At 34.7% G+C, this 25810-nt stretch overlaps 2 protein-coding genes and 1 long non-coding RNA gene across 3 annotated transcripts; 1 reads left to right on the top strand and 2 right to left on the bottom strand.

Moving 5' to 3' along the window:
- Positions 1–4769: 4769 nt before the first annotated feature.
- On the bottom strand, positions 4770–7978 carry LOC138342112 (uncharacterized). The gene is made up of 3 exons (XM_069294299.1): positions 7441–7978; positions 5210–5295; positions 4770–4874 (listed from the first exon to the last, which is right to left on the bottom strand). Exons 1-3 carry the CDS (start codon positions 7976–7978, stop codon positions 4770–4772), a joined length of 729 nt encoding a protein of 242 aa, XP_069150400.1.
- Positions 7979–10824: 2846 nt separating this feature from the next.
- Positions 10825–16588, bottom strand: LOC138342113 (uncharacterized). The gene is made up of 7 exons (XM_069294300.1): positions 15971–16588; positions 15305–15791; positions 15096–15214; positions 14592–14957; positions 12851–13754; positions 12476–12751; positions 10825–10904 (listed from the first exon to the last, which is right to left on the bottom strand). The coding sequence occupies exons 1-7, from the start codon at positions 16586–16588 to the stop codon at positions 10825–10827; spliced, it is 2850 nt and encodes a 949-aa protein (XP_069150401.1).
- A 2754-nt stretch (positions 16589–19342) lies between these two features.
- LOC138342299 (uncharacterized) lies at positions 19343–20115 on the top strand. The gene is made up of 4 exons (XR_011215149.1): positions 19343–19404; positions 19606–19692; positions 19834–19928; positions 20061–20115. It is a non-coding gene; the product is annotated as an uncharacterized lncRNA (long non-coding RNA).
- Positions 20116–25810: the final 5695 nt, after the last annotated feature.

Genomic DNA, 25810 nt, shown 5'->3' on the forward strand with positions numbered 1-25810 from the left:
CTTCTGACGATGCAACATGGGCTGAACCTGTAACCGTGGAACCTTGTAGAAAATACAAATTACCACGCATGACACCTTTCAGAATCAGATTTGAACCCTTCCAGACCCGCAAGACTCCATCTTTTCCCGACCAGCTGAATCCCTTGTTGTCCAAAAGACTGAGAGATATCATATTTTTCGTCATCAATGGAATGTGCCTGACCTCGTTCAATGTGCAGAAGCTACCGTCATGTGTCCTTATCTTGATCGAGCCTGTCCCAACCACCTTGCAGACAGAACTATTGGCCATCGAGATGCTGTCTTTGTCTACCTGCTCATAAGTCGTGAACCACTCTCTCCTAGGACAGATGTGATAGGATGCCCCAGAATCGAGAACCCACACATCTGAATGATGAGTGTGCTCATCCGCAACTAGGGCAATGTCTTCTTCAGAATTGGTGTCTTCTTCAGCAACAGCAGCAGAAACTGATTATTTTTCCGATTGCTTCTTCTTCTTTGGACAATCAAATTTCCAATGTCCCTTCTCCGTGCAGTAATTACAAACATCATCCAGCTTTGCACCCTTCGACATCGGCTTCTTTTTCTTTCCGCTGTTTTTCCTTCCCTTTCCGCTACTGGTGAACAAATCGGAAGGCTGTATGTCCGTACTTGTGCCGTTAGCCTTATGCCGTAATTCCCTGCTATGAAGGGCCGATCTGACTTCTTCCAGCGACGCAATATCTTTCCCAACAATGAACGATTGAACAAAATTCTCAAACGACATTGGGAGAGATACTAACAGAATCAGGGCAGCATCTTCATCCTCGATCTTCACATCGATATTACGCAATTCTAATAACAAAGTATTCAATTTCTCTAAATGTTCCCTGAGTTGTGTACCTTCAGCCATTCGTAAACCGAATAGACGTTGTTTCAGAAGCAGCTTGTTGGTTAGAGATTTTGTCATGTACAAACTCTCCAGCTTCAACCACAGACCAGCAGCAGTCTCTTCATCCGAGACCTCCGTGATGACGTCATCCGCGAGACACAACATGATCGTCGAGTGCGCCTTTTCCTCCAGAATCGCCATCTCAGGAGTAACGACGGCGTTCTTGTCTTTCGACAACGGCGCCCAGAAGCCTTGTTGTTTCAACAAAGCCCGCATCTTGATCTGCCATAAACTAAAACTGTTCCTCCCTGTGAATTTGTCGATTTTCACGTTCAAAGCAGACATCTCGAATTCTCCAACAACACCGATTAACCGAGAGGCTCTGATACCAATTTGTTATGCAGAATTCGAGATAATACGAGAAAATATAAATGCGAAAAATAAGACAACAAATTTACGTGGTTCACCAATAAGTTGGCTATGTACACGGGAAGAGGGGGAGCAGTTTTACTATGGAGAGGCAAAAAACAGAATTACAGAATAGGATTTCCCATAGCGTCTATATATAGTGCTAAGCTACGCCCTAACAGGCTTGGGCCCAAAATACAGAATTGACAGATAATTAAGGGCCCAATTCAAGGCATTCAACATAGACTTTATGAGTTTGTGGGTCAAGATAGCGATAACCCTTGGAGGTAGGATGATAGCCTAAAATAATACAAGGACGGGATTGAGGCTGTAATTTGTGAGTAATATGAGGGCGTAGCCAAGGGTAGGCAAGACACCCAAAGACGTGGAGGTTGGTATAATTGGGAAGTTCTTGGTAAAGGAGTTGATAGGGTGATTTGTTGGAGAGGGTGTGACTGGGCATTCTGTTAATGAGGTAGTTTGCGGTGGCTAGAGCTTCTACCCAAAAGGAGACAGGGAGATGAGATTGATGTAGAAGAGTAACCACCGTTTCAATGAGATGGCGATGCTTACGTTCAGCCACCCCATTCTGTTCGGGAGTGTATGGATAGGAGGTTTGATGTATAATTCCCAGGGATTGCAGAAACTGGCCAAAGATGTTATTTACATATTCTTTTCCATTGTCACTTCGAAAAAGTTTAACATGAGAATTGAATTGTGTTTTGGCCATTTTTTCAAAAGTGACAAAGGTGGTGTATGCCTGTGATTTGTGTTTTAGTGGGTACAACCAAGTGTATTTTGTAAAATCATCCACAAAACAAATATAATAGCGAAAACCAGCAAATGAAGGAACAGCAGTAGGACCCCATAGGTCAGAATGAATAAGTTGAAAAGGTGCAGTTGTACGCTTCTCAGATAAAGTAAAAGGTAATTTATGAGATTTAGCAATTGAACAGGAGTCACAATTGTTTACATGAATGGAAGAAAAACCTAATTAGACATTAAATAATTTATTATTTGAGTAGACGGGTGACCCAGACGACTGTGCCACAACAGACTATGGACATTAGCCGAAAGAGCCACCGGAGCCACAGGAACGCTTTCTGAAACTGGGTGGGCAGACGAACTTGTGCCAGGAATATAGTGGTGGGGGTTTTAATGGTACCCGTGCCAGTGTGAGAAATATTAAGGGACTCACCGTTGCCAAGAGTAATACCATTGGAGCCATGATATGGATTTGGAGCGTTAAGCTTGGATAGATCAGAAGTAACGTGCATGTTGGCCCCAGTATCCAACAGCCATTCAGAGGAAGGGTCGGCTTGAGATGCATAATTGGCAAGGTTATCACTATTTCGGCTCACCTTATACCGAAACCAGCAACGAACAGCGGCGTGTCCTGTTTTCTGACAGATTTGACAAGTAGGACGATCTCGCTCGTAATTGCCCTGCCCGCCGCTGGAAGATGACTGCCCGCCGCTGCCGAAGGAGTGCAGGCTGTTGTTGCTGCCATGCTGCTGACTGTCGTACGGCGGACGACTGCCCTGTCGACCGCCGCACCCGCGGCCTCCGCTGTTTCTGCCGTAGCCGCCGCGTCTCCCCTGCCGGCTGCCACCACGCCCCCCGTGATAGTTCTGGCTTGCGGTGAGGGTGGTGGCCGGCTCCATAACAGCGGCTTCTTGGAGAAGAAGTTTGCTCTCCAGATCCACATTGATTTCTTCACTTTTTAGCCACGAGGAGAGAGTAGCCAGGTCAACGGGCATTGGGCTGATGCGAACCGCCTATTTAATGGAGGAATAAGCTGATGGGAGCCCCCGAACGATGCACATGACGAGATCTTTTTTGGGAATGATTTCATTCACGGTGTCGAGGGCTGTGATGATGGTGGAGACCTCGTCTAAATACTCCGCCATAGTTTTCGTGCCTTTGTAATTGTGTGAAGACGATCACGCAATTGAAAAATATGAGAGTGGGAAATTGATGCATAGCGTGTTGCGAGGGCCGTCCACAAGGCTGAAGCAGTTGTGTAGGATCGGACGTGTTTCTGAACCGTGGGAGAGATGACCGCAATCAAACATGATCGGATCTGGCCATCCATGGCTTTCCAGGCGGCATGGGCCGGATTGGTTTTTTCTGATTTGTCCGTGGCGGTGATGACTGCCCGCGGCGGTTCTGTGCTTCCATCGACGTATTTGATAAGGTAATTGTCCTCAAGGGCTGTAAGAACGGTGATTTTCCATGTAGGGTAATTTATGTCTGATAATTTTTCGGCAATCAGGGCATGAAGATGCCTGAGAATTAGTTTAACGCCAGAAGGAAGTGAATCGAGAGGATCCACCTCGGTTGTCATGTCTGCTGCCGCCCAAGAGAAGAGAGGGAACGATCTGTGCCCTAAAGAGATAAAAAAACCTAGAGAAAAGAAGATCTAGGTTTTCTGGATCTTGATACCATGAAGGAATATTGATTGTATTGAAGTATTAACCTAATAAGGGAACACATGGGAGATATATATAGGAGATATAGGAAGGAGTACTAATCCTAATAGGACTAGGATTAAGGAGTACTAATCCTAATAGGACTAGGATTAGTACACAGTAAATAATAATATTATTTAATACTATTTATTTAATACTATTTGTTATTAGGCCTATAAGGGCACATTTTGTATCAGATACATATTCTCCTAGTTTTACATTGTAAAGGTGTTCGATTGTATATATAATGAGTTTACTGTTTGATATATCTTCTTTTAAGAAGCCAAAGAGTAACATTTTTCTCCTGTCGTAAAATACACTGAATTAGTTAGTTTGAAGTTGTTGTCTATAGTTGCTAATTCTACATGTCACTCTGCCAAATTCAGTAGTGTTTAGTTTCTTCATATGCCCTTTCATCTTACACATTCCGCAAGTATTGTGCTGAATCCCTTTAATTACTCGAGTGAAATTATCATGACCAACGAAATGGTTCAGAAATTTGAAAAGTTCCACTACTTTTCTTTTCTTGTTATATATATATACAAGAATCTTAGAGTCTTCTACATGGTACCATCACAAGTTAGTTTTTTATTTTAATTTATTTTATTTTTAAAGCTAGCATTCCTCTTTCGTGAAAGGTTATGACTTATATGAAGAGTTGCGATTTTTAAGAAAAATTGTGACTTTTATGAAAGGTTGTGATCTAACTTTTTCAAAGAGTTATGACTTTTTCGATAAGACACAATAAATATTTGGTTACACTACCCTTTGTAGTCTATATATAGAGAAATTTTCCTCTTATTTTAAAACAATGAAAATTATGAAATTCTTCTTCTTCTAGACAACTAAATATTTGTGTATTTTGCTTCTATTGAATGACTCACTACACATCTGAAGTAAATGACATTGTCAGATTGAAAAAAGATACAAGGGCATGTAAGTAGTTTGCCTAGTTTTGTTTCCTACACGAATCCCACTGAATTTACAGAAGATTATTTTCAACTTCTCACGGTTACTTATGCCTATAGTAGTAGTGAGTTACAACTAGCAAAATCAGGAGACAGAGCATTTCCATTTACAAGGACTTGGTCCAGAAGATTAACTCGCACAGACTTGAATTGAGAGCGCTGCAGTAAAAATAACAATAATTAGTGAGGAGTGACAAAATTTGACTGGCAGATTATATAAATAATAATCACAAGCAAAGCAAAAGTGATTATTATTATTATTCCAATACTTAAAATCGAAGCCACCTTAATTAATACATTTGGAAACTACAAGAAATGACTTCATGTTCCATTTCCAATCAAGGAAAGGGCAGATTAACTCCTTATTGGTAGACACTTGCCTATTTTACCATACATTGACACCAAATTACTCAAGTGCACCCTGCCGTTAGGGTTGTAAACTAATAGAACACATCTAATGAAATATTTGGAATAACATTACATATGTGAAATACCATAGATATTTGGCATAAAACTGCTCCTATGACCTCAATCCCTCCGTTATGGAGATCCCTGATAGCTCTGGTGTATGAAGGATTAACTGCCAGAAAGCACGTTACCTCAATTAAAGGATAAGTAGATAAATCATATACCTCATTATTTTCCTTTAAATATCTAAGAAGAATGTAAAGCCTTACAATCAATAGTAGCAAGTGATTGGATCACAGAGAGGTTTTAACCAAACTAAGTCATTATATAAAGTCATTCATCAAAATAATAATGTTTTTCTAAAATTTTACAAAACTAGTATAAACGTATTCCACAGTAACGTTTTAGGATATATTTTATTTTTTAAAAGTTAATGGCGTCAGATTGATAATACGTTACTCACAGTAATGTTTTACTCCTAAAACGTTACTATGAGTAACGTTTTAGGAGTAAAACGTTACTGAAAATAACATTTTACGAGTAAAACGTTACTTACAGTAACGTATATCAACCTAATGCTGTTAGTTTTTTTTAAAAAAATATATCATAAAACGTTACCGTGAAATACGTTTATACTAGTTTTGTAAAATTTTAGAAAAATATATTACTTTGGTAAATTCTTTTATATAATGGCTTAGTTTGATTAAAAATTCGATCAGGGAAGACAAGCTGGTTTCCATACTCTTTCCCTTATTCTTGTAATTACTCTTGTCATTAAGCTTACCCTGAAAAGCAGGATCGTATTATTTAAATGCATCCTTCACAATCTCATTCATAATGTCTTAACAACTGAAAATCTTAAGGCATTATTTTTTAAATTGGGAAAATGCACAAGTACCCCCTCAATCTATGTCTGAAATCTCAGAGACACACTTATACTATACTAACGTCCTATTACCCCCCTGAACTTATCTTATAAGTAATTTTCTACCCCTTTTTAGCCTACGTGACACTAATTTTTTTAAAAAAGTCAACCATCATTGGTCCCACAAGAGAGTGCCACGTAGGTCGAAAAGGAGTAAAAAATATTAATAAAATAAGTTCAGGGAGTAATAGGACCTTAGTATATTATAAGTGTATCTCTGAGATTTCAGTCATAGGTTGAGGGGGTACTTGGGCATTATCCAAGACTATATCATGACTTTACTGTTTCTTATAAAAATTCAAGAAATGAAAAAAAAACACTAAAATATAACTCATTGAACAATTTAAGAACACAAGAAATTATCAGTACCTCATCTCCTTTTCTTCTGTATACATCTTATGCTTAATGCTTAAACAGTTGGTGCAAATGGATCTCTTTAGGTGTTTTCTCTGTCATATCATAAAACCAAATTTCATGTTATTTCTAATGTACTTCCCTATATAGAAACATGTTCTTCTACATAGATTATTTTATCCTGTCACTGGTCTTTTCTCTTTATTTCTTTAGTTTTTTTAACTCTTGTTCTTTAATAAACCATCATAAATATATGAGGTGGTAATTAGCAACAATTGAGAACTTTGTGTTGTCAAAGATCCTAAATATGATACAACAGTTCATAAGTGAAAAAGGGATTTTTTTCTTTCAACAGCTTACCAAGCCACAATCATAATGAAGAAAGGATAGAAAATCAGAAGAACTAATTTGTTCATTACTCCTCCCGTCCCTTGTTAGTTGTGATAGTTTCGAGTCAAACGATAAGGATATTGACTAATATTTGTTATGTATTTTTTTATCATATTGATTGATATGTAAAAAAATTATAATTTAAGTAATTTTCGTATAATTTTTATATCTAATATTTTAATTTAAAATATTGATTTAATGTAATCTAATTTTAATTTTAAAAATAATTAGATAAACGTTTGAAAAACGCATCATGACAAGTAAAAGTAGTAAAATTATTAAACTATTACTATTTGAAGCATCAAAATAAATAATTAAATTTTACTTACCATACTTTAAAACAATAAAAATATACAATTATTTGAGTGTAACTATGTATTACGTACGTGTGAACTGGTTAAAGGACATAAACAAAAATTCCAATCAAGAAAAAAAAAGGTGTATATTTCAGCTTCTGGTAATTTCAATCCCATGAAATCTTCAAGGGAACTAAACTTTCGACATACAAAGTCTTACTTGTCCCAATGTAAGGAATTTGTGTAAATTTAAATTCAGTATATATATTTTTTCGCGGGTTATACTCAATAAAAGAACCATTATACTTTGTCCATAGTATGTTCCCATTCTCCTTAACACATAGGAAGATACCTTGTGGTTCAAGATCTGACATTCGAGTGAGTGAGTCAAAAGTAGGAAACTTGTGAATACAGTTCCACCTATCTTTCTCCAGCGACCAAATCAAATTTTCCTCGCCAACCGTTGTAAAAACACACACGCCATCACCCAATGCATGTAATTTCGGCCTTTCTCCACATGTTCTTGGCACTGGTGTTACCATAAATTTTTCATCTACTAGATGGAAAGATATAATTTCCTTGTCATATGACATCCGGTAAATCACACCGTTTAATGAAACTTGATTATCGTCTAGGTACGTGTGAGAAGAATCATCCGGGCAAATTGGAAAAGCACTGTGAATTGTTCTCCAATGTTGATCTTTAATAGAGTATACTTCAACAACGTTGAAGTATTTGTTTATCAAGTAATGTGCACATATAACCTTGTAATCTTCAGCCACAAAATCATAGGCAAAACCAAATATTGGAGATGTTATCGAACAAAGATTTTTATTCAGAGAATTTGGAATGAGTTTGTATTTTCCAATTGCAGGATTGAATAGTGTCATGCTATAGCCAGGATCCTATGACGTCAGTAGGACCAAGCCACTACATGAAAACACTTGTAAAAAATATTTAAAACAGAATTCTGGGATATTCAAATATACAACTTTTGAATCAGCATTAATTGATGCTTCCGTTGATACAATTTTATACTTGGGGTTTGTTGTATGTACAGCTGGAATGAAACTAACCAAGACAATTTTTTTACGACTAATATCCATAGATGAGTTATGTAGATATGACTTGATGAAGTCGGCGTCATCAACACAACAATGCCATGATTTACAGCAACTTTTGAATCTTGAAAGAGATTTCATAGGAAGCTTTAAAAAGATCGAGTTGACAATATCTCTAGGCAAATAAGGAATATTTGGGCGTCCGTCCATCTTGCTGATAGTTTTTTTTTTAATTACGATTGCTTTATAATACAATGTAAGCCTTATTCAACTCTAACTCTAAATCCAAGTAGTAGAAGGTAATAAGTTGGACTTTGCCCAAATTATGAGCTTGTTTACCATAAATATATTTTATTTTTCATTCCTCGGTCATGCATATTTTACTTCATTAATATTATTGAAGCAAAGAACAACATATAATCATATCTATCATAATAATAATAATAATAATAATAATAATAATAATAAAAATATTATTATTATTATTATTATTATTATTATTATTATTATTATTATAAAAGGGAACAAACAATTTAAAAGTTAAACTACGATTTTATTTCTATTTAGATTAAAATGTTGTAAAAACATTTAATTACTTTAATTTAAATATTAATTGTATCATTTTAATAAAATGTGAAAGAGGTAAGTTCCCTACTTCTGGTAGTGTTTATTTAAATTTGGCTTACTATTACTTCTTAAATTTTACAGTGTTTGCACTACACCAAAAGAGATCTTTAGCGACAATTAATTTTTCTTTTAGTGGCTATAGTTATTGCCACAAATACATTTACCGGTATTTAATTAAATTCAATGAATCCAATGTCGCTAAAGTCTTAGTGACATTTGTGTCGGATGCCGGTAAAGACCCTTATTATTGTCACTAAAATTCGAAATAGAGACAAAAAAGAAAAGCACCAACCATGGTCCCGTCATGTACCTAGTTCAGATATAATATTTCATATCACAACGAAAGAATCAATTGATAAGCAACAACCTCTTTAGCAAGAGGAATAAACTAAAGTAGTGTGTTACTACACACAAACTCACAATAACATATACCGTCAAGCAAAATCTCAAAAAATATTAATAATCTCAAAAAAAATAGAAAAAAAAGAAGATATATATATATATATATATATATATATATATATATATATATATATATATATATATATATATATATACATAAAATATACCTTATGTAACCGTTTTCGTTAAGTAATGATACTGTGAAAGTCACAAGTATATTTCATACTCACTCTATGATGAAGAGTTGATGTTAACTAGCATTTTCAAGTTCTTGTGTCATTTTTCATTTTTCTCCATTCCTAGACCATGTCTTTATTTGTGTTAATTTTTGTTAGTGAAAAACTTACAAGATATTAAAAAATTACACGATTACAATTGAAAAAATGAAATGAAGAAAATAAATCTCTTCAGGGTGATGCGCAGATATCTCACTCTCTTTAAGAAAATTCAAGCACACTGCAGCAAATGTTATCACCAGTCCAGCAGTAGTTCTCTTTGACTTGTCCCCTCCAGGATACAACAGTCTTTACACAAAAGATAACTCAACAACTCTGGACAAGAGTTGAGTCTAAAGCTCCACAAAAGGAACACCTCTCTTCAACTAATAAGAACTCTCTTTTAGACAAACTTTATGCACTCTATATTTTCTTTTGTGTTGTGTGTACGAAACTAAATGAAGACCACCACTATTTATGCTACAAGAAATCTTCCTAGCAATGAATAGGAAGATAATGAAGGTAGTAAATAGTGAAGATAATGGCCTTAGGAGTTTCATAGGTTACAATAGGAGTTACATAGGTTACAAACAAATAATGGAGGAATTAAGAATGAAATAAAGTGATGAATAACCAATGCTAATGGATGATGTAGAAGTTATCCATTCCAATATTTATTGGAGTGTTTTTATCTCACAATATATTCAGGCAATAAATCCAAAAGTAATGACATTACATGGCTACCAAGTCAAAGATGAATAACATGATTAAAAGTGTAATTTAAGACACAAATGCCTACCAATGGTCATTTTTATAACTCCAAAATAAAGCAATTTAATATGTTAAATATTAATATTAAAATGCTAATAACCTAACAATCTCCCCTCATTTTAATATTTAAATAAGAGAGTATATCAGCTAAAGGAAGACTACTATGCATAATGAAGGTGTGCTCTGCATTGAACCTCCACTTAGTGAAAGAATAATTTTTACTCCAGAGTCGTAGTGATCTCAGACTTGAACTATGACTGCTTAAGGGAAATAAAATATCACGGCTCACACATAATAATCAAGGTATTGACATGAGCTTTAACAACCAGCACGTTATGGCCATGTGCTATCCCGGTTTCATGAGTGCATTTGAGAATAAGCCTCATTCTCATAAGAAACGGCCTACTTCCACACATCACATAGGTGAAATCTATCGAGAGTGCTCTTGTAAAATTAACACTCCACCCATACGGGCTACAGATATTCATTAAGAGTTTTATCAACTCAATCTTCACAAACTACAGGAAACAATGCACTCACATCATAGGGAGGGAATAAAAAGATAGTGCATTTTTTCACAAGTCATCATATGATTAGTTTTTTCCTTTGAACCTAGTTATAGGATCTCTATTCCCCAAGTTGGGTTTCCTCATATATGACTCAAGGATTCGTAGGCTTCAATCCCATCTCCCTCGATGTGCTCCAGACCTTTTCTCTTGTGAAGGCCTTTGTAAGAGGATCTGCAAGATTATCACAAGATTTGACATAATCAACATTAATGGTACCATTACATTACAATGTTTCCTCCTTATAGATCTGGATTTACCGTTGTAATAACGATTTTGAACTCTACCAATTGCAGCGGTGCTATCACAATGAATTAAAATAGGAGAAATTGGTTTTTCAAAATAAGGAATTTGATTAATAAATCTCTTAACCAATTCGCTTCCGCACTAGCTGAAGCTAAAACAATTAGTTCAGCCTCCATGGTAGAGTTAGCAAATATAGTTTTTTTTTATCTCCAACAAACAGCACTACCACCTAAAGTAAAGACATAACCAGTGGTAGAACAGGAATCACCAGATAAAGTGTTCCAATCTGCATCACAAAAGCCTTCAAGTACAACAGAATATTTTTTATAGAACAAACCACAATTTTTTGTTCCAATTAAATATCACATAACTCTTGTTATAGCATGCCAATGTTCATTACTTGGCTTGCTTGTAAATCTGTCAAGTACTCCTACTGCATATGTAATATCAGGTCTAGTGCAATCAGTCACATATCTCAAACTTCCGATTATACTAGCATATTTCTTTTGATTTATTACATCATTTTTACTTTCAACAGGAAATAAGTGAACATTTGAATCAAAAGGAGTAGCAACATGCTTGTAATAATGAAAGTTATATTTTTTTGAAATTTTCTCAACATAATGTGACTGGTCAAGAAAAATTTCTTCACATGTTCTTGTTTTTTTTATTCCAAGAATAAAATTTGCCTCACCAAGATCTTTCATATCAAAATGGTTTCTAAGAACATTTTTAGTTTCATCAATAACATTCATGTTAGAGCCAAAGATCAACAAATCATCAACATATAGGCAAATAGTGACATGTGAATTATTTCAAGACTTATGATATATGCACTTATCACACTCATTTGTTTTAAAAACTGTTTTCAATCATGCATGATTCAAACTTTTCATGCCATTACTTTGATGCCTGTTTCAAGCCATATATAAATTTAGTAAGTTTCATATTTTTCTTTCTTGGCCTACTTCAATAAAACACTTGGGTTGAACCATATAAATTTCTTCATTTAGGTCTCCATTTAGAAAAACAGTTTTTACATCCATTTGATGAATTTGCAAATAAAAAATTACAGCCATAGCAACTAAAAGTTTAATGGATGTAATTCTTGTCACCGGAGAAAAAGTCTCAAAGTATTCTAGGTCTTCTAGTTGTTGAAAATATATGTATATATATAATTTTCTCTCGCTTTATACAAACACATTTTATACATTTGCAGTTGTGTATAAAGTGAGAGAGGTGAGTGAGTGAATGAGCGAGATCTGTAAGAGTGACGAGCAAGATCTGGGAGAGGAAAATAAATATATATATATATATGTGTGTGTGTGTGTGTGTGTGTGTGTGTGTGTGTGTGTGTGTGTGTGTGTGTATGTATAGATATCTAAGCAGATGATAAGCTGCTTGTAAATGTAGAGCTCGTGGATCCTGCATGAATTGGCTTAAGTGTTGAACACTAAAAGCTATGTCCAATCTTGTATTAGTTAAGAAGTTCAGCTTGCCTATCAACTTTCTATAGAAAGTAGGATCAGACAAAGGAGTTCCTTCCTTGGCTTTTAATTTAACAGTAGGATCTAAAGGAGAGGTCAAAGGTGTATAATTGAAACAATCATATTCTTTGAGTAAGTCTAAAGTAAACTTCCTCTGAGAAATAAGTACTCCATCTGCTGTATCAAGAATCTCCAAGCCCAGAAAATAGTGAAGCCTTCCAAGATCTTTGATTTTAAAAGTGTTATCCAGATATGCTTTCAGATGTGCAATGTCAGTTGTGTCTGTGCCTGTTAAAATAACATCATCCACATACACTACAACAAACACTGCCAAGGAACCTTCCTTTCTGTAAAATAAAGAGTGATCAAATTGTGAATGTGATTAACCTCTGGATGACAATGCCTCAGTTAGCTTAGAGTACCACTGCCTACTTGCTTGTTTAAGAACATAAAGAGACTTCTTCAATTTACAAACCAGTCCTGAATTAAGTACTTCAAGTCCTGGAGGTTGTTTCATGTAAACCTCTTTATGAAGATCTCCATGAAGGAAAGCATTATTTACATCAAGTTGAAACATGCTCCAACCTTTCTTCACTGCACATGCTATCAAAGTTCTCACTGTGGTCATCTTAACCACAGGTGAATAAGTCTCAGTGTAGTCAATTCCAGCCTGCTGTGTATACCCTTTCACAACTAGTCGTGCCTTGAATCTTTCTATGCTTCCATCTGCTTTGTGTTTTACTTTATATACCCACCTACATCCAACTGCTTGTTTGTTTGGTGGTAAGGCAACAAGGCCCCAAGTATCATTAGCATATAATGCTTCAAATTCTTGTGTCATAGACTTTTGCCATGCAGGATTTAGTGGTGCCTCCTCATATGATGATGTCTCACTATCATGACAAATATTTTCAACAAGTGACTGACGATTAGATGCAATGACTTCAGGAGATATATGATGGTGATTGGTAAACAATGTAGTACGTGATAAATTGTTATTGAGAGTTGTGTTGAATGTGTTAGAGCTGACTGATTTCAATTTTGGGATATTGACAACATAATCTTTTAAATGTGATGGTATTTTGTTTTCCCTATGTGATCTTCTCTGTACTATTGTGGAAGTATTATATTGAGAAGATGTTGAAGAAGTAATAGGAGTAGTGGAAGGTATATCAGGATTTTGAGTAATGTGAGTAAGTAGATGAGAAGGAGTTGTATCAGTCACATTGTCATAATCACTTACACAATTCTTATATGAATCTAAAACAGTATAATCAGGAGAAGAAAAACACTTCAAAACAGAAGGAAAAGAAGAACTTTCAGTTGACAAAGTAAAAGGGAAGACATGTTCATGAAAAATTACATCCCTGGAGATATGTATCTTCTTTGTAGCTAGATTCATTACCTTATAGCCTTTAGTTCCAAAAATATATCCTAAGAAAACATGTGGAGTGGTCCTTGGCTCAAACTTATCTCTAAGTAGCTTTGGGACAGTAGGGTAACAAAGACAACCAAATGATCTAAGCTGACTATAGTTTGGTTTCTTATTGTATAATACCTCATATGGACACTTATTTTTCAAATAACTCGATAGTAGTCTGTTAATAATATGTGTAGCTGTTAGAACACACTCTCGCCAGTATCTTATAGGTAGTTTAGATTGAAATAAAAGAGCTCTAGCTGTTTCCAGCAAATACTTATGTTTTCTTTCTACTATACTATTTTATTGAGGTGTATATGGACAAGTTCTCTGATGAACTATCCCTTTGGATAAAAGAAACTGATGTGTTTCATTATTAGTAAATTCTAGCCCATTATCTGTTCTAATGCTTTTGAGAGTGGTACTAAACTGATTCTCTACCATGGCTATAAAGTTTTTCAAAACTTGTAGAGCATTGCTCTTAGTACTTAAAAGATGTGTCCAAGTTGATCTGCTATAATCATCTACCAAAGTAATGAAATACTTGTAGTTGTCATAAGTGGATACATGATAAGGTCCCCATAAGTCAATATGTAGCAGTTCAAAAATAGATTTGGTTTGGCTTGTGCTATGACTAAAAGGTAACCTTTGTTGTCTTGACATTGGACAAATATTGCAGCAGAAAGGTTGTTTGGGAGAAAAACTGACTGGTAATCCAATGATACTTTTCATCTTAACAAAAGGTACATGGCCAAGTCTATTGTGCCACAACAAGTCTACATTATCTCCCGAGTTGTGATCAGCCATAACATTCACATTACTAAAAGAAGATTTACACTTAAGAGGAACAGAATTAGAAACTAACACGTTGTATTGATCAGGAGAATAGGAATTAGCAGGAAAAGAATTACATGTTTCACCTCTAATGGAACTAGAAAAAGGACTATTATTTGGAAAACAACAGCATATTTGACATGTATTGACTCTATCAGAGGTCTTCAAGCATTTTGTGCTTAAGAAGTAAAGCCCATCTCTACAATTACCAAGAACCAGTGGCCTCTTCACTAAAGGGGCCTGCAATAGACACAATGCATTAGTGAACATGACTATGCATTTCATTGTATTAGTTAGTGAATGGACTGAAACTAGATTATACTTAAAAGAAGGCACATATAAAACTTGATGTAAAGTAATACTAGATGTGATTGGTACATCTCCAAACTCTGTTACTTTGACTTTGTATCCATTTGGAAGAGAAACTAGTATAGGAATAGGCAAAGTTTTGATATTGATTAGAGAGTTTTTACTAAAGGTTATGTGGTTTGATGCTCCTGAGTCAATGATCCACAAATTAGCACTTGATTCAAAACATTTGCATGATAGATTGTCAAAAACAGTAGAGGAAGAGCAAACCACAATACCTGCAAAGTTCATTGATCCAGCAGCCACACCAGAAGCATTATTGGCAGCAGTATCTTCTCCCATATTCTCATTTTTGAAATGTTGCAGCAGATTCATGATATGTCCATATTGTTCCTTCGTAAAGTTAACATTCTTTAAAACATTACCTTGAGATTGTAATTGTTCTTCTCCATTAGCAGATACCACATCACCTACAGAACCATGTACATTTACTACCACTCTCTTTCCTTTGTAATTTGAGCCTTGTTGTCTAAAATTCTGACCACCATTGTAACTTCCTGATCTATTATTTTGGTTGTTATTGTTTTGGGGATACCCATGCAACTTGTAACACTTATCCTTGATGTGTCCAGCCCTTTTACAATAGTCACACACTATGACATTCCTGTTAGTGTTGTTACTTGGATAGTGATTTCCTCCTGAACTACTGTTAGTATCACCATGATTTCCATAGCCATTTCCATAGTTGTTTCCTTGAAATTTGTTCTAAAAGACCTTCCTCCATGACCTTTGTTATCAACAACTTTAACATTCAAAGATACAGAATCTGTAGACATTCTACCAATAGGCTTGAACTCTCTTTGTTTTTCCTCTTAGATTAGTAGTGAGAAAGCGTGGCCCATAGAAGGAAGAGGATTCATCATGAGAATGTTTCCTCTTATCACTGTGTACACTTCATTTAACCCCATAAGAAAATGAATCAGGCGCCTATCTTGCTCAGCCTTGAATATACTATCCTTTGCACCACACACACAGACACAACTGCAGTGATTCTTCACATTCAAAGTATTCAAGTCTTCCCATAACTTCTTCATTCTTGTGTAATAGACAGTAATGTCCAAAACTCCTTGTGTGAGATCATTGATCTCCTTTTGAATTTGATACAATTTTGTTCCATTGGTTTGATCATACCTATCTTCCAACTCCTTCCACAACTCAGCAGAATTGCTTACATACTCCACACTGTCTGAAACTTCTTTGATTAAAGAGTTCAGAATCCAAGATGTCACCATATCATCACACCTCTGCCATTGACGTAACAGAGGTGAATTGGTGTTTGGTTTCTCACAACTTCCATCAATGAAACCTAACTTGTTTTTCACTGACAATGCTCTCATAACACCTCTTCTCCAAGTCCTATATCCTGTTCCATCAAACTGAACAGGAACAAGTATCATTACTGGATTGTCTGAAGGATGCACATACAAAACGTCATTGGTATCACTTCCAGATATGACAGATCCCTTAGATGCAGATGTGGATGTAGTAGTTTCGATGGCCATTACAACTATGACTATTATGAACTGTTCGATAAGGGAAAATAAAGGAACAGAGATGAACTTTCAGAAAAACAAAAAATGTATCAACACAGTAACTTCCAACTCTGTTATCGATTGAGAATCAATCAAAACAAGTAATCAAAAGAAGGAGAAAAGAGCAATTAACCGTGTGCTCTGATACCATGTTAAGACCTTCAAATTGAAACATGAGCAGCCATTGATGAAGCTGCAAACTTCCCTAAACGAGACGGAAAACAAAGACTAACAATGCAAGGCTTTGTGATTGAATTGTGAAAGTTTGATTACCTTCATTCATCACTCATGAGGTGTATATATACATGTGATTAGATAAATTAAACTAGTGGAAAGAAAATAACTAACTAACTAACTAGTTTGTTATGTAGCTAACTATCACAACACCAACTATAAATAAAATGGAAATACAACTAACTAACTAACTTGAAATAAGTAATGCACATGAATTAATTATGAGTGTTAATATAAACAGAGATGAAAAAGTTCGAGTGTAATTTTTCAATGCCAAAGGCATGTAGTTAGTAGCATATTTTAAAAGCCATTTTCCATGCAATGGACTGAGTCTGGCTAGGTGGAAGAATATGGAAAAATGCACAGTCTAAAAAGTTTTCAAAAAACTCAAGCCCTGAAGTTGTGAAGGAAAAGCTAAAAACCTTGTTTAAGCAAAAATTGGCAACTCTAATAGAGAATGGGTAAAGGAGATGTGTAAATCTGTTCTTGGGAGAGAATGAAAGAAACTGGGGCCATGGGTAAAGGAGATGTAGAAAATGGAGACGGGTTATTTTAAATGAAGTTAGTTATTGGGTTAAAATAAGAAATATTTTTTTAAAAAAAAAAATTCAAATCAATTTGGGTCAATCCGTTAAATGGGAGGTAAATTTGATAAAATTAGTAACGAATAAAGTATTCATTCCATTTTAACGACGAGGATAAATTTAAACAATAAATTAAAGTTAAGGCGATCCTTTTCTCTTAATTTTTCGAAGATAAAGCTATAGATAAAATATCGTTTCATAATATGGATTAGGATAGCACTTGCACTTAAAGCGATGCACCATATCAAAAATGTGCTTTCATACATGATGGGTTATGTGCAATTAAGATATATTTTAAATATGTTGTTCACCCTCATGTCATATTAACCACAATAATTGTAATCATGATAAAAATAATTTAAATATTAGAATACAATATACAACAATAGATAAAGATATATATACGAAATAAGTCACCTCATTATTACCACATTGAGCAATTTTTAATATAATTATGTGTTACATCATTTAAAATTTTAAAAATATTCTATTCTTAATGAACTAATAAAAAGTTTAATTACTCTAAATATTTGTCTTATAAATCCATTTAAACATTTTGAATATGTACACGATTAATTTTTGATAATTTACCCTTTTTAATAACTTAAAAATGAGTAATACTCATATGGTTTTCAGAACTGGTAAATAAATATGAGTTTCTAAACTTAAAACATTGGTGGTGAAAAAGTGAATGCAAAAAGTATTGGGGTGGCAGTGTAATTTTTAAAAATAGTAAAATGCAGAAAGTGTGATACATCAGAATACTTATAAACAGAATTTCCCGCCCAAAATATGTAAACCGCCATTAACAAACTTTGCAGTTGAGCTTCATCCCCTCCAAAATCCACCATTGAAGATGAGCACTCCAACTGAAGAGGTTTCTAGAGAGAAGGAGAAGTCTCCACTGATCTAACATCCAATCCGATAAGCACTCCAACTGAAGATGTTTCTAAGGAGAAAGGAGAAGTCTCCACTGATCTAAAATCCAATCCGGTGAGCACTCCAGTTGGAGAGGTTTCTAGGGAGAAAAGAAAAGTCTCTACTGATCTAAAATCCACTGTTGAAGAAGTTTCTAGTGAGAAAGGAGAAGTCTCCACTGATCTAACATCCAATCCATCATTGAAGATGAGCACTCCAACTGAAGATGTTTCTAAGGAGAAAGTACAAGTCTCCACTGATCTAGAATCCAATCTGGTGAGCACTCCAGTAGGAGAGGTTTCTAGAGAGAAAGGAAAAGTCTCTACTGACAGTTGAAAAACTTTCTGCTCAACTAAAAGAATCCAACTACGAGGATTGGATTCCAAGGTTGACTAACCTGACAAAATAGGTCTACAATTTTGCCGACCAGCATTTCCCGTCAACTGTAGAACAGAAAATCGCTGACATCGAGCATCAAACTCGTTTGTGCATGGAAGTCCTCAATTCAGTTCCTCAATGTATGAACTATCAGAAGAAGAAGAAAAATGCATTCTATTTCATTTATCAAGTGAGTTTAAGTGAAACAAATTCGTGCAGGGAATAGGAAATCAAATCGTGAAAGTGCAATATTCGAGTATCTAAAAGGAAGGTTGTTTAATGCGATTCCAGATGTTTATAAGAAGGAAGCAGAGTCTCATCTAGAGAAATCTGTGAGTGAAAGAAGAATAGCATATTTAATGTGTTGTTTATTGTTGAGTTTACATATGGTTTACTTCTCACTGTGCCTTGTATCAATCAGATTAAAATTGATCCGGGTATGTGGATGGCTTGGCATGGCCTTGCCAGTTGCTTTATCAAGAAAGGGGAATTCAATGGAGCTGAAAAATGTTATCAGACTGCCCTTAAAATGGTTATATTTCGCTGCCTTTTCAGTATTTAGGTTTTCTGTTCTATAAACTTCTGGAACCTTCCTCTTTTATTTGATATAGGCTAAGGGAAATACCACGATTTTACGGGAATATGCGGCCTTTCAGCTGAAGCTTTCACAAGGTCAATGAATTTTTTTTGTTTATTTCTGGTTAATTTGCTCTGTTTCATCTAGTTCTCATGATTTGTTGTGTTTTAGACTCCGTCTTAGGAGATTATTTTAATCTGAATCTGTTTTCATGGACTGGAAGCTCTGTTTTAAAGTAAATCTGGATTTCTATCTTTTTCGTAAAGCAAAATTCTAAAATCCATTTTTTTCCATAGTTTCTAAAACTCCAGCTTACATTGAAGCAAGTATCAAATATGCCCGAAGGACGCTCGAACTGGATAACAACGATGGAAAGTGTTTATGTAAGACTGCAAACAGAATCTAGTTAAAAGAGTAACTGTTATACTTGGATCTTTAACTCGTATCTGCACAAAGTTTTAGCTATAAAACATTTTGATAAATCCAATTTTCAAGTCCTTTACTGAACTTCATTTGGTTGGTAGATATCTTAGGACGTGCATATTTCACTTCCTTTCTTCTGACTGGAGGACGGGATCACAATAATCTTCAACTGGCATTACAGGAATACGAACAAGCTGTAAGTAGTTCTAACAAACTTGTCTCTGTACATTTATTTCCCGTTATTTTAATATGAATATATGTGTAACCTAGTAGCTCCTTGCGAGCCTCGTTAATTAAGATACTTCTACTAACTTCCTACCTATTTCAGAAGAAAGTTGGTGCAGCAAAGTCAAATCCCTATCTTAAATACGACTGTAGCGTGGTAAGTTGTTGAAATAAAACAACTGATTTTCACTTATGAATTGACTTCAGCGCTTGAAAGTTTTATGTTTAGTGAAGAAAGAACCAATAGTCTCCAAAAAAACCTCACTTTAGTTTATCTTCAAATTCTACGTTTGCACACATCATCTTAAATATAGACTTCACTTTTCCCCTTTATAAAATTCAATGCCATATTGTAAAAATTTGATAATTGTTTTTCAGGTGAATCGATATCTTGAGAACTACAAGATGTCTCTAAATGGATTTTCAGAAGCTGCATCAATGAATCCTGCTTGTGATGCTTTACATCAAAGACAACTGACGCTCGAGCTTCTTGACAACTTAGAATTATTACTTCAGGTAAGATTCTCTTGTCAAATGCTTTCTTCTTTGGAACCTGTTAAGACATTATCAGTGAGATTGTGAAGAATGCCTTTTAATTATGTTCCTGATTTTCAGGGTAAGCATAATGACAAGAATAAGGGGAAGATTAAGGGAAAGAGTATGGAATCTCTTGTTAATATTGATCGTAAGGCTTTACATTCTTCTTAGATATTGAACTGTAAACAATGAGGTATATGATTTACCTATATATCTATTAGTTCAGGTAATCGAATGCTTTCTGGCAGTTAATGATACATATAATGTAACCGTGGATCTCTTAACTGAAGGCCTTAACGAATGTATTAAGGTTGTAGCAGAAGTACAGTGCTTAGTTAAATATGAGTATAAAGCCCCACTGTAAGTTACTTTATCTTGGAGGAACCCACACGAGTTGATCATTTTCAGCATTTCTTTTACAAGTGAAAGTCACTTGTCTATGCAGCCCTCTTAAATAGTAATTTCTCAATGTGTACTCTTATTCTACAGATACTATATGCTCAGTGACTCTGATGAGAACAGTTTTGTACTTGCAGTGTTCGGCATACAGAAGGAAGCAGTAAGCACTACTTTATTCTGTTCTTATGTTTCTTGGTACATTTATCCATTAAGCTCTTACTTCCTAGAAAAAAGTGGTCTAGTGAAGTATAGTATATAAGAGAAACCTAGATAAGAAAATCAAACAAATGAATTTCAGATATTGACACGTTAGTCTGCTGCTAAACTGCTGCAGCACTACATGCCTAAAAAATAAGCGGGGGATCTTTCCTCTCCAACTACTGCTGTTAAGGATCTTTGTTAAATAAGAAGATGAAAATAACATAAACGAAGCCTCTTTTAGGGAACACATGCTCTATTAAAAGTCGATACTATTAGGACAAAAAGAAACAAAAAGGAAAAGAAGTGAAAAATGACACATGAACTAGATTTTCACATCATTACTTAACAAACTACTCTTCTTGACAGATTAAACAAGGAGATCAGGTCACACTATTGAATCCCATTTGCAAGTTTGTTGATTTTGAATGGGAAGGAAAGGTAAACTCGTTATAATATATGTAGTATTTCTGATGCAATTGTATTCAAAATATGTCATATTGCTTTATAAATCACATTTTTTTTCTGTAAACATCAGATATTAGTTGTGTTCTATTAATTTTTATCCCTTTAACTTCTAGCAGTGGTAAAATTTTCAAGTTACTTACCTATAAAGAGTTAATCGATCTGCCCTTTTCTTGGTTATAACTGATTGGAAGCAGAAATGTCTTCCTTAAACAGAAAGATGAAGTCATTTCTTGCTATATCTGAATTAAAGTTTCCAAATGAATTAAGGTGGCTACTTTTGGGATGTGAGTAATTGGATGAAAAATGATATCGTCAATCATTTGCCTTGCTCGTGTGCTTTATAATAATCTGCCAGCCAAATTCTGTCACTCCTCACTAATGGTATTGTTATTTTTACTGCAGCACTATCAATTCAAGTCTGTGCGAGTTAATCTTCTGGAACAAGTCCTTTTAAATGGAAATCCCCTGCCTCCTAGTTCTGCCATGCGTGAATCATTACTATAGGCATAACTGTGGGAACTTGGAATGAGATAAACTCTACTGCCTGGTGTATGTTTTTGACATTTGACACAGATGACTAGTGCTCACTTTGTAGTTCTATTCAGTTTGTTGTACTGTCTTTCAACTGTCTAACTCTACTGCCTGGTGTATGTTTTTGACATATGACACAGATGACTAGTGCTCACTTTGTAGTTCTATTCAGTTTGTTGTACTGTCTTTCAACTGTCTAGCTAAAGCTTGTTCTGTCTAACTCAAAGATATCCATCTTCATAAAAGGATTAAATATACTACACTTTCCTTTCTCTTAAAGGGGAAAAGAATTGATTAATATTTTTCATATTCTTATACATGTGTATTACATATACATGTACAACACATGTACGTGCCGAAGAATCATAGAATCATATCATCATCATATATCATATCATATCTCATGTTATCGTTATAAGCGTGAAGAGTTTTAACCCAAAAGTTGATTTACCGTTTTACCCCTACAATTTTAATAAATTAATTTATTATAAATTAGCTGATAATACCTAAATTATTTCTCCACACATCAACCGTCCCCTCAGCCTTAACCTCATGTTCAATGTAAGAGTCGCTGCTTTTAATCCTCCACAGACCAACTGTTGCCTCATGTTCAATGTAATAGAGACGTAGAGTTGTTGTTTTAATTCTCCAGAAACCAAACTAATTATTTCTCCGCACACCAACCGTTGCTTCAGCCTCATGTTCAATGTAACAGAGACGTAGAGTTGCTGCTTTATATTCTCCACGGACTAACAGTTGCCTCATGCTCAATGTAACAGAGACGTAGAGTTGCTGCTTCAATTCTCCAGAAATTAAACGTTGACTCATCCTCATCGTCCAAGTTTCTTGCTCAAACTCTTCGATCTGTGGGACAAAAAATTTCAAACACTCAACTTCAGCAGCTTTTCAGATACTTCAGGCCTCTATTTAAATGTCTCCAAGAAGTTGTTGTTGCCCATTAATCTGTTATCGTTTATGTGCCTCAATCAAATAGATCAGGTAAAAAAAATCCTCATATGTTAAAAAAAAATATGGACAGTAAAGTACTCCTCACATTGTTGTTTAATGAATAAGTACGGTTAGTAAAGTAAAATTCTATCTTTTCATTTCTTTTTTCTGCCTGAAAGCATGGATTTTCAGTTGTTATCAATTTCTTCACTTAGTGATCTGCATGACTGGGATCTTTGTCAAATGCAAAAATAGTTAGCAATATTGTGCCTAATGGTTCTCTTTAATATGCAGCTTCTAACATGAGATTATTTCAAACTTCTGCACTAATTCGATCCTCCACCGATTCAGGTAGTCCTACAAAATTCATCGTGATTTTAATTCAGGCACACTTTTTTTATTGTTCCGCAAGGAGCTTGTCGTTTGTTTATCTTCCTCCAATTTTTACTGATTAAATATAAACTTTATGTTTTGAAATAGTCGACATTGCGAGTTTCCTAATAAAACAAGTTTCATTGTAATTTTCCTTTATACTTTGTTGAATATCTATCCTAAATCACAAGGCTATAAGTAACGAACATAATACAGGGCATAGTACAGCTCTAAGCATGTTACAAAAAAAAATATTCCAAACAACAACTAACTTCACGACATGTCTATTGTTTGCTTTTGCATAAACCTTCAATACTGTTTATCTATGGTTTGCTTTCGCATAAAACTTCAAACTGTCCGCAATTAGAACAGTGACGGTACAACATCATTAGCTTTTACCAAAATCATGTATGGTAAGGTACCATAAGAACACCATACTATTACAAGATGTTTGCATTAATTAGCATTGCCACAATTCTAACACAGAAGAGAAATGACTTTTTCTTAACACAGAAGAGACATATATGACTTTTTCTTATAAGTTGAAGTGATTTCTTCCTAATTGGCCAAAGCTTTAGTCGATTGAGCTTTATTGTTGTAATATCTTCCAATACTCAACTTTTCTTGGCGACATCTACGTACTGCCATAACAAGTCCAAAGATTGTCGCCCAAAGACTTTTCCATTTTGAAGTCGTTTAGTTTGTCATACTTCCGGTGCAGTAATTTGTTTCTATTTTATTAATTTAGTTCATTGGAAATTAAATTTACTATCTCTTCCTGTTGTAATTCTATTAACAGGTTTCTTGCTTTCATCACATCCAAAATTAATGTCTTTGCTTTGCAATGACTATAAATAAAGCGCAAGGTCAAACAATTCCAAATGTTGGATTGTATTTGCCTCAACATGTTTTCTCACATCGTCAATTGTATGTGGCACTCTCAAGAGGGATATCTATGTCCACAACAAAAGTACTTGTCCTAACCGAACAATCGAAACGCCACAATGGAACATGCACAAAGAACAACATCTATAAGGAAGTTTTAGGCATGATATACATATATGTTCATTCTAACACAAATAATGAACTAATTACAAATCATAAAATACTAACAACATACATTGCTTGAAATATTAGGTTTCGAAGATACAGACAGATCTAGGCAAACATAATCGATTAAACCTCGATCCATACTCTTCAATGCATCACACCATGGTCTATTCTATTCTCTTATATTGTTTCATTATGCTTTAATGTTGATGTTTCTTGTTTGTTCATATTGTATTTCATTTTAATGTTTTAATATTATTTTTCTTCATAATTTACAGCACTTCATGCTTCTTATATGATACTTCATATTAAGTTAATTATATCGTTCATGATTTACCACATAAATATGATACATATTATTAAATGCATCAATTAAATCTTTAGCCCTTAACAACATCAATATAAGTCATCCACTCATGATAAGGCTTTTAAACACAATGCACACTACTGTTAAATCAATACTATCGCACGCACTCATAACAACACTGCTTTAAAAATCTCTATCGAGACAATGAGACAACTGAGCATGGCTCACATGTGCAACGCACATGTCCATGACTAGTATATGTATATATATATATATATATATATATGTCTTTGTTCCTTCTCGGCTTACTTTGTTGGTGTTGTCGTGGCTAATTGGCTTTAAGTACGCTCACCTTGATGCTATCATATCTGCATTTCTCTTATTTCAAGTTGCCTCTTAGCGTTAGTAAGCTTTTTATCTTGCTATTGTAAATGTTGATTCAAAAATCTCGAAGATGGTTAATATAGAGAACGAATGCCTAGCTCACTCTATTACTGCGTACAAATCTTTTTCTTTATACACCTGCTAAGTCTGGCTTGGGGAATATCTAATATGTTCTAATGCAAGTTTGGTAGATTATGACCATTTTCTTTTAACCCTTATTTGGGATTGATGTTGGGTTTAAATTCTTCGTGTTTACATCGTAATATGATTATTTCCAATTATGTACTGGTCCCCAACATCCTTTGATTACTCCTCCTTCATGAGTTGTGAGAAGAATAATGCATTATGTCATTTGTTGCTCATAATTCCCTTGTTTGAAAACTCTAGGGTATTACTATCTTTTCCCAACTATTCCAACACATCTTATGGTAGCCTTGTTGTATAAAAAAAAGAAAAAGATGACTTTATTTTATTCTTTAACATTGTCATGATAAGCATATGTCATCTGCTCATAGCATTATCTTGTATTTTATTATCTTACTAGACATTTGATGTTAGTAGTATTTCAAATAGTTCGTATCTTCCTTATGTCTTCTTTTTTGTGTCGTTACTGTTAAAAATAGATGAACTCATAATCGCCTGCTGTCTTTATTGGAAAA

The sequence above is a fragment of the Solanum lycopersicum genome, chromosome 2, assembly GCF_036512215.1.
Source record: "Solanum lycopersicum chromosome 2, SLM_r2.1".
NCBI lineage: Eukaryota > Viridiplantae > Streptophyta > Magnoliopsida > Solanales > Solanaceae > Solanum > Solanum lycopersicum.